General features: G+C 36.0%; 1 protein-coding gene across 1 annotated transcript; it reads left to right on the top strand.

The window, feature by feature from the left end:
- Positions 1 to 261: 261 nt before the first annotated feature.
- LOC106530625 (serine protease 27) lies at positions 262 to 7,772 on the top strand. The gene is made up of 6 exons (XM_014026280.1): positions 262 to 298; positions 1,851 to 1,871; positions 2,522 to 2,681; positions 6,128 to 6,387; positions 6,471 to 6,619; positions 7,136 to 7,772. The coding sequence occupies exons 1-6, from the start codon at positions 277 to 279 to the stop codon at positions 7,502 to 7,504; spliced, it is 981 nt and encodes a 326-aa protein (XP_013881734.1). The 5' UTR covers positions 262 to 276; the 3' UTR covers positions 7,505 to 7,772.
- Positions 7,773 to 10,576: the final 2,804 nt, after the last annotated feature.

Raw genomic sequence — 10,576 nt, 5'->3', positions numbered from 1 at the left:
GGCATGGATAAAATGTGCTCTTTGACTTCTTTTATAATGGTACAGTAAATGTGTTTCTGTTTGTACAGCCTTTATTTCTGCACAATGCCCATTCAACACTGACATCAAGAAAAACGCGTTTCAACCAATATACCCACATAGGCTTTTTCTAAGAACTTTATTCAAAAGATTGACAGTTTGGGTGGAGCTTCATCTAAATCTCAAATGCATTTAAAGGCTGAAACTTTGTGACACCAGATTATTTGGAAGATGGCACTCCAAAAGATTGTGGTTTTCATGCTCCTTCTGATATGCAAAGGTAAGGGACAAAAGCTGTTTAGGTACCTATTTTTTTCATTATTTTTTCTATTGCTTAATATAAATCACTGATGGGAAGATAATTGACAATTTCCAGCATATACAGTAACCATTGCATTCTGAATACATTTAACTAAATTCAACACATATGCCATATCACTTTTATATGCAATAAAATTATTCTGCTAAAGTTTTGTGTTTTCTTTTAATGCCTTATATATTTTTACATTTTAACTGAATATGATTTGACTGTATTCTAAAATTTATTTGGAATGTAACCTTCGGCACTAATTGCACGCAGGAAATTAGCCCATTTGTACGATTTTAATTAAGTGGCAGAAAAACATTAATGATCTTGAGCAATTAATGATTCAAAGATTTTAATAGGAAGTAGTGGTGTGTCAAGCTAAATGTATTTTCATGATTTATCAACAGAGCTTTGATTCCCTCTGTTAATTAGTGGATTTTGCATTTTCATATTCATGAAAGATTTTAGGCAACATATTTGAGGCAATGTATATCATTTTACAGTAACTACTGACCTCTAAAATTAAATGAGAGGAGAATGAATTATTTATATTATACTGTGTTTGCATTTTGTATCGGAAAAAAAAAACATTTACTGAAAATAGAGACAAGAAACAAATTATAGTATCACTTTCAATACGTTACTTCGATCCAGTACAGTTGGAAATTTAATATCAATGTTTAGATCGATCCACACACCCCTAATAGCATCAGTACAACACAAGCAATCACATGTCCTGAAACCATAAAATAGTCTCCAAAAACAAATTTGGGAGTCCACCTACGTAAGTTTTTTTTGTCTTGTCCCATTTTTTTGCCATGAAATGCATTTTGTTTTGCACTGTCTAGGAGTGCAGAAATTTTATTTAGTCTCTCACAGTGCAACTTTATGTTCTGTATTTTTTTTWAATTTGTTCAGTTTTCTCTTTTCCCTCGTACGGTTATTTTTGAAATTCGTACAATTTTTGAAATCTCACTGCCATTTTATATACATTCACATACCCTTTTTTTTTTACCAAGAACGTCACAGTAGTTACTGTGGAACTGCTAAAGAAATTACAAGAATGGCCAAATGAGGTGGAGTTGACAATAATCATTGTTAGTGAAATCTGGAGGGGGTGCGTGGTGTAATGTGCCTTGTTTGCATTTAAAGAAACAGCACCAAAACGCGTTGATCTGAGACCTCAGAAAAATGGTGAAAGAGGGGCTTGTGGAGTTACAACAAGGAGGAATTCAGACCAAAGCATTGCAGTTCCTTATTTAATCCCCAACCAAATGATTTAAATGTGAAAAAGAGGGATTTAAAAGCATATGTTCAATTTAAAGAAGAATATGTCAAAACTGTTCAAGCTGCTGGATCAAAATCCTCTCAGTGTAGTTAAATAAATTGTGGACTAGCTTGTGGTTTATCAAGTTTCTTGAACTGTGTTCAACAACATCACATTCCATTTTATTAGCTTGCAAATCATTGTTCAGGTGTGTGTTAACATGATTAATTTAACGTGACTTTTTCTTTCACTTTTCAGGTTGCTATTCACAGCAGCCAGGTAAGTATCTGGGACCAAACATACAAGTATGAGAGGCCCTTTAGGCCATAATTCAAACTTGCTCTCACACGTACTATCAAACCCTCTCACACATGTTTAGTTTTATCTTGTCAGATTTGCAGAACCGAAAGATTAGATTATACTGATAGCACATGCTGTGAAACAAACAATGCATTTTTCATTGACAGACCTGTGAACACAAACCTTTTTTCAGGATGAACATCGTGTACTCAAGCCAGCTAAAGCCTTTGTCATAAAAGTGACTTAAATATAAAAACATAAACTTTGAAAACTTTTTCACCTCTGCACTGGTCCATGATGATCATTTTTAGCATTATTTTCCAACTAATATTGTCAGAAAAGTTAAAATTGTGAACCTAATAGTTTTTTCAAGAAAACATTTTCAAACTTGTACATGCGTACAAGTTAATACATATCCCACATGTTTTTGATAGAAAAATATGGTCATTTTTCTTCATCTTATCAATGCATTAAATCTTTTTGAATGTGATTAATAGCAAAGAACTTAATCACATTTACCTGCATGAAAAGTCAATCAAATCCTTTATTTTAAAATGAGAAAAAAACATGTTGTTTAATGTTGTCGTGTCTCCTCATTTTTAGCTTTTTATCTTCTTGTTTTATGGCAGCATGTGGCAAAGCAACCGCCACTCGAATCATTGGAGGCACTGATGCAAAACCAGGGAGTTGGCCCTGGCAGATAGCTTTGAAGGAGTCTGATTTCTTCTTCTGTGGAGGATCGGTGATCACTAACGAATGGATTCTGACAGCTGCTCACTGCTTCCAGAAGTGAGGGGGGGACATTGTGTTTAAACTTCTTTTTTTGTGGGGTGGGTGGTGGTGGGGTTGCATAGCAGTGTGGAGAAACAACATATGCTGCGTTAGTCTGAGTTGGTCCAGAAGTTTGTGGACCTTGAATAGACATAAACCTTGTTAACTTCCCTATAGTCCACTCAGAACCATAATGACCCATGGCTTTTTAAACCAGAACAATTCTTTCACACTACAAATCAATGTCTGCTGCATTATTAAGTTCAAAATGTCTTCATATTATGGGGCACCATTTGAAGAGCAGCTTATGCTAAAAATAGCAGCAAAATATTGTCACATTTAACTTCAAACAATATTTTAAAAAGTAGTGTGGATTTTCTAGTCGCCTTTGTATCTATGGAGGACTTACTAAATAAATAAAAATAAAAGCAGAAATATAGAAGTTAAACAATAATAAAGACACTTAAAATGCACTAATTTGTTTAAAAATGTTTTAATCTTTATATTTAATTAAAGTTTTAGTTTTTTTTTTCTTTTACTTGTCATGCATTTGTGCCTCTTAAATGTTTTTATCAAACTTTTTTTTTCGAGAGAAGTCTTTATTTCCATTTATTGCTTTTACATTTTTATCTCTCCGGTTTTTACTTTACCTTATGCATCTTTGCCTTATTATGCAAATAAGGTGGGCTGTCCTACTTGGGTCAGTCCCCTTACCACAACTACTTTACACCTAGATCCTGCTCCTTTCTGTTTATTGGCCAATAGTACACAAATGCATCTACAAGTAAAAGGAAAAACAAAAGATATATAAAAAATTTAAAGTACGTGCTAAAATATACCATTTGTTGGATTTATTCTGGAAATATGAAGGTCAATTAAATTATAAAACATGACGTAAAGTTCTGTTTTTTTTAATTATTTGGTTCAGTCTAAGTGTAGTTATCTATTTATTGGGCCATTTATTTATTTCAGTTTTTAATTTTAATTTTGTCAGTTTCAGTCCTCCATATTTGGCACCCTTATATAATTAAATCTAAATAAATCTAAATGTTAATATTTAAATCTTAATGATAAACGTTAAATTTAAAAGTTTTGCTAAAACCAAGTTTTTGTGTAAATTCATACTGCCTCTTACTAAAAGTATTCAATTCAATTCAGTTTATTTGTATAGCGCCAAGTCACAACAATGTTTGATTCTGAATTTGACGGGGAGCCAGTGGAGAGAAGCTAAAATTGGAGAAATATGATCTCTCCTTCCAACTCTCATTAAAACTCTAGCAGCTGCATTTTGGATTAACTGAAGACTTCTTAAAGAGTTTTTTGGAGCCCAGATACTAAAGAATTACAGTAATCCAGTCTAGATGTGATAAATGCATTGATCAGTTTTTCTGCATCATTTTTAGACGTTTCTAATTTTAGTGATATTATGCAGATAGAAGAAGGCGGTCCTGGTAACATTTTTAATGTTGGGGTTAAAAGGCATATCTTGATCAAAAATACCACCAAGATTTTTTACATTAGAACTGGAGGCCAGATTAATGCCATCCAGAGAARGTGAAAGGCTGCAAAGTTGTCCTAAGATGTTCAGGTCCAAAAACCACAATCTCTGTCTTATCTGAGTGTAGAAGCAGAAAATTAAGAGTCATCCATGTTTTTTATGTCTTTAAGACATGCTTGTAGATTAAGTAACTGGTTGGATTCATCAGGTTTCATGGATAAATATAATTGAGTATCATCAGCATAACAATGGAAATTTATCCCATGCTGTTTAATAACTTAATAACTGCCTAATGGAAGCATGTATAAAGTAAAGATGATTTGTCCAAGCACTGAACCCTGAGGAACTCCATGACTAACTCTGGTGTAAAAAGAGGATCCATTTTTAACATTTAAAAACTGGAATCTGTCAGTTAAAAATGATTTAAACCATTTTAAAGTTGTTCAACTTCAAGCCTCTGTAATAGAATATTGTGATCAGTGGCATTAAATGTAGCTCTGTTAGTACCAAAATAAAAGTTTGACTATGTTTTTAGAAGAAAACATATTATGGAGAAACGTACTTGGTGTCTTGCTATATTATTGTGACACTAAAAATCAAGAAAAACATACTCATAAAAACATCGTAGAAGACATTATCATCTACATACATTTTTATGTTTTTATTTGGGTACTTTTAGTTACAGACAGTGTGAATTTACATATGAGCTAAATTTAATATTAAGATTTAACTATTCAAATGTGCTAAAAGGTGACCTTAGAAAATCCACACTACTTTTTGGAAACATTGGGCCTCATGCAAGAACATGTTCGGATTCTTACCCTAAATTTCTCTTACTTTTGTTCGTACAAAGGGTTCGTACGAACATGTCACGTCAGATTCAACAAACTCTTCTATCTTCAGGAAAAGTGTGTAAATGAGCTGCGTAAATTCCACCTGTTCGTATCCAGCTGCTCGTGCACGCGAGAGATTAGCATAATTACCACCCCAAAAACACCATATAAGGCTATGTTTCCTGCCTCAGATACAAGGAAGTATCCATTAATAAAAATGAGAGCAAAAAGTAAAAAGAAGAACTTTACGAGTTCAGAGATTGAAGTCCATCTGTCAGAGATCCAGAAAATAAAATCTGTCATTTTCAGCAGGTCAGCTGTTGAGCAAATAAAAGGAGCTGCTAAAAGTATAAACAACTTTGTTAATTCATTTTCATTTCAGAAGCCACACCGTCACACACTGTAACCCCACCCCCCGCGTGCGGTCGCAAGTGGTCTCAGTAGCGGTTCTGAAATAAGCATTTTAAAATGTTTTCGAAAAATGTCTGGCACTTTGGAGAAAATCTAGGACTTGCTGGAGGGATTATGTATCCCCTCTGGCCTGGGAACATCTCGGAGTCCCCCAGGACGAGCTGGAAAGTGTCGCTGGGGAGAGGGATGTCTGTCTGGGTCTCTCTGCTGCTACCCCCGTGACCCGATCCCTGATAAGCGGCAGAAAACGGACAGAGGGACAGTTTTTATTGTTATTCTGAATTATTACATTTAAAATTACTGACTGCTCGTAAAATATATGACAGGTCTGGACCACTCGTGAATTTTGTTCGTATCTGAAAAAAAATTTAGAATACGAAAACATTGGTGAATGCCACAAATTCTCCTAAACCACTCGTACACACAACTTAAGAACAAATCTGTGCGTACGAACGGTTCTTGCATGAGGCCCATTGTTTCAAGAAAATAGTGTGACAAATTTTTGCTGTCAATTTCATGAAGAAAGCATKAAGTGATTTTATTAGTCTATTTATTTATTTACTGATATTTAACCATTAATCTGACAACAATTACGTTTTTCAACATCTTTTGAAATTAACTAATGAACATTTTACAAGTTTGAAGGCATGTAGATACAGATGTGAGAAGCACACTATCAATTCTAGAAAACAAACTACTATTTCTATTTTTGTGTCATCCAGTTATGATCTCAGCAAGATTACAGTCCATCTGGGTGTGAACAACCTGACAGGACCCAACCCTAATGAAGTCATTCGAATGATTAGTCAAGTCGTTGTTCACCCTGCGTACAACAATGTCAACTTTGACAATGACATGTGTCTTCTGAAGCTGTCGGCTCCCGTGAACTTTACAAAATCCATCAGTCCTGTCTGCTTAGCCTCACAAGGCAGCACTTTCTATAGCGGACTTAGCATCTGGGTCACAGGTTTTGGTGTGACTAGTAAGTTAAAAGCATATTTAAACTAATAATACTACTTTTGAATTGCACGTTAACACTCTCTTTCTCTCTTTTTATTCAACTAGGCACTGGATCAATATCTAACACCCTGCAAGAACTAAATGTGCCGATCGTGGGAAACAATGAGTGCACATGCTACTTACAGGACTTTTCTGGAATCACAGGGAACATGATGTGTGCTGGAGATTTAGCTGGAGGAAAGGACTCATGTCAGGTGAAAATGACTTTCTGTCTGGTTGCTTTGTAATATATTTTAACTGTCAAAAAAAAGAAAATGGTTGTGAGAAAAACAGTGCTACTTTCTGTACTTTTTATTCTGAATGAAAAAACTGGAGTTAGAAAAACTGCAGCCTGATTACTACTGAGTTTTTTTTTTTTTTTGATATATTTATTTTCAACCAGAGATTCAGCTCAGACATGCACACTTGTGTGGTTGGAATTTAGATTTTAAATAACACCTCCAACATTGGTAGCGGCTACCAGCAGCCATTGTTAACATTTGTTGCAGGATCATGACATCATACAAAACTGGCCCAAAAATTACCACAAATATCTTGTTGTGTGAACCCAACATTTTATGCTGCACTGTGTATAAGATTTTGTCTTATAATTGGTCAGAACTGTTGGCAGCAAGCAAATCATGAGTTCATTTGTTTTTAATTGTATTTGATAATTTTGACTTCAAATAGATAATTTTAGACAACCTTAAAACTGTTATTTCCCCTCACAGGGAGACTCAGGRGGACCACTGGTGGCACTATTAGATAATACATGGGTCCAGGCTGGAGTTGTAAGCTTTGGTGATCGCTGTGCCCTCCCACTGAGACCTGGAGTCTATGCTAGAGTGTCCGAGTACCAGGACTGGATCAGTGCCACGGTGGTCTCTGGAATGAGACCAGGCTTTGTTACCTACAATTCTACAGGATTCGACGTGGACTCAATCTTCATGTGCCCTACCGCTTTACCTACCATTCCCCCAACCACCACTGATGGTAGTATTTTTGGCAGTGGTGAAAACCTGAAGCACTTCACTCACCTAACCGCGCTCTTTATTCTTGTTCCAGTTCTTCATGTCTTAGTTGGGGGTGGTGAAATGTAAATGTTGCAGAGTAATTTAAGAAATGCTCGCATGAAGAATTAGACTCACAACAATGAAGATTTTCTATTTTTCTTGGAACAAATTACCTSTAGATCAATTCTATACCCATTATAATTTTGATTAGTATTGCAGATTTGATATTAAATTTAGTGAACCWGATTTGTCAAAAAAAAAGTTCTTTAAATCAAAGTACTTTCATATTTTTTCTTGTAAGGGAGATTTGGTTTTTAGTTATTAATGACTATTAAAATTCATTAAAGAATCCTTTCTTAATAACACYGATTTGTATTTTTTTATATTTGCTATTTGCATGAAACACAACAAGCTTGGTTTGTTTCGGGGAACATTAAAGCACCACATCAAACTTATTCATAAGCATCTACATATCTATAAGGCAATTTGCGTTTGGTAGATTTATCTTTGTTGTAGCAATTCTTCTTGGCAATAAATCTTATAGTGGGCACGTGATTGACAGCACCTGGGGGTACCTAAAGCTCAAAGGAAGAGTCAATTCCAACAAAATAAGCTGTTTGACAGAGACGTTTTGGCAAATTTTCATGTGTGCAACCCATATACTGCTCATAAATGCACATTTCTTACAAATGTGGCATCATTCAAAAAAAGTGATGATCAGTGATGGTGGCAGAAGTTTTTACTTTACTTGTCACAATTGTTTGACAAGATCAATATCCTGGGTATACATTCTGACTCCCAATGATTCGTCTGTTAAGTGCTGTTTTGCCTTATTCTGACATAAGAAAACAAAGCCAAAATATTTAAATATATAAAAATCAAGTGTTCAAATCAAATGTCAGAAGTTTTGAAATATCACAGTTTTTGTTTACACGTACAGATAAAATCTGGTAAAATGCTCTTAGAAATCTTAGATTAATAATTTTAATGTAGGGGTGTCCCAATACCAGTTTTTTCTCAAAATAGTATGAGTAAGTATTCAGTTTAGGTATTTGCTAATACCAAATGAATCATTGCACAATGACTTTAAAAACACATTTATTGTGAGTGCGAAGCAGCCGGGATGAGGCTCAGTGCCTCCAAATCCGAGGCCATGGTCTTGAGCCGGAAAAGGGTAGAGTGCTTCTCTGGGTCAGTGGGGTCGTCCTGCCTCAAGTGGAGGAGTTTAAGTATCTGGGGATCTTGTTCATGAATGGGGGAAGAAGGGAGCGGGAGATCGACAGGCGGATTGGTGCAGCGTCTGCTGTAAAGCGGGCGCTGTACCGGTCCATCGTGGTGAAGAGAGAGCTGAGTCAGAAAGCGAAGCTCTCGATTTACCGGTCGATCTACGTTCCTACACTCATCTATGGTCATGAGCTTTGGGTCATGACCGAAAGAACGAGGTCCCGGATACAAGCRGCYGAAATGGGTTTCCTCCGCAGGGTGTCTGGGCTCTCCCTTAGAGATAGGGTGAGAAGCTCGGTCATCCGGGAGGGACTCAGAGTAGAGCCGCTGCTCCTCCACGTCGAGAGGAGCCAGTTGAGGTGGCTCGGGCATCTGGTAAGGATGCCTCCTGGACGCCTCCCTGGTGAGGTATTCCGGGCACGTCCCACCGGGAGGAGGCCCCGAGGAAGACCCAGGACACGCTGGAGGGACTATGTCTCTCGGCTGGCCTGGGAACGCCTTGGAGTTCCCCCGGAGGAGCTGGAAGAAGTGGCTGGGGAGAGGGAGGTCTGGGCCTCCCTTCTGAATCTGCTGCCCCCGCGACCCGACCCCGGATAGGCGGAAGAAAATGGATGGATGGATGGAGCTGTTTTGTCAAGGAGTTGGTGCAACCCGCCGAGGTGCAAGGCTCAACTCTACAGGTGTACGGAATTCATTACTACACCAGCGATCTCAGTAAAAGCATCGAGATCCAATAAGTGTTTAAAGACATGTTTCAACTAATCCATTAGTCTCAGAAAACACATTTTTGCCATGGATGACCTTATTTCTCCAAAATTTGGTCCAAGAAAGTTTATCTTAAATAGTTTCAAGCCAAGGATAAAGCTACCGGAACCGGAAGCACCACCATTTTAAGTAAGGGAAATGTGTCCCTAAACGGAAGCAAAGTAAGACTCTAGTCGTCAACACAAATTATTGCACCATCTAGTTGTCAAATTAAATCCTTACTCCCATTTTCTCAGTCAAAACAACTAGAAAATGATTCAAAAACACACAAATTTCACTTTTAAACAAAAATTCTAACATTAATAACACATTAAACTCTTCTAAATAAATGGTTTAATTCTGAAACAAGTATTTCTATATTAAACAGGTTCAACCCTTTTTGCAGGAATTCTTCTGTTGAATGAACACTGCTTGTTGTAAAGGAGYTTAATAAGAGCTTAAATTTAATAGCAGTCGTGCTGCAAACACTCTGTGAAAGGTTTGTGCTTAAAGTTAGGCAATTTTTATCAAACTGAAAAGTAATTTATTTAATAGTTTGACTCTGTTGAAAGATTTTAATCCTAAGTATAGAAAAACATCCAAAAATTAACAAGATTAACTATTCAAAGCCATATTTTGTAAAAACAAATAAGGCAAACACCTAACACAGGTGACACAATTTAAAGCAGTAACAACGTACTGACTTTTAAACTAAAATACAGTTTCTAACCCAAGTAGAGCTGTAAACAAAATAGATTTAAACCACCATCAAAATATTTTACAAAGGTAAAATAAAGATAACATTCATAAATAAAAGAAGAAAACAACAAATATTAAAGCAAACAGGCTATATTGCAATCTCACTAACATTTCTGCATTAAATTCAATTCTTTTATTTAGCTATTTAATTGTTTAACATGACTTAGCCGGTTTTAAAAGTATGTGTTTTGTAATAAGCTTTAATTAAACAGGTAAAGCAACGAGGCTTCCTGATAACTGAAAAACTGTTTACAGGCAATATTTAACAAATCAAAAGCTATTTTTATTTCTCAATTGACTACTATTAAAAGGATAATACATTTAATTGCAAAAATGGATTCAGACACATATTCAAACATGTCGTCTAGTCCTGAAACAGAGGAATGCCTCTAAAAACACACTTGCGACAGTTATGGCAGAACTGTCCAAAAC

Source organism: Austrofundulus limnaeus, unplaced genomic scaffold, assembly GCF_001266775.1.
Source record: "Austrofundulus limnaeus strain Quisiro unplaced genomic scaffold, Austrofundulus_limnaeus-1.0 Scaffold540, whole genome shotgun sequence".
NCBI classification, from domain to species: domain Eukaryota; kingdom Metazoa; phylum Chordata; class Actinopteri; order Cyprinodontiformes; family Rivulidae; genus Austrofundulus; species Austrofundulus limnaeus.
Note: the sequence above shows the minus strand (reverse complement) of the source record. Positions and strands in the feature narration are given on the sequence as shown.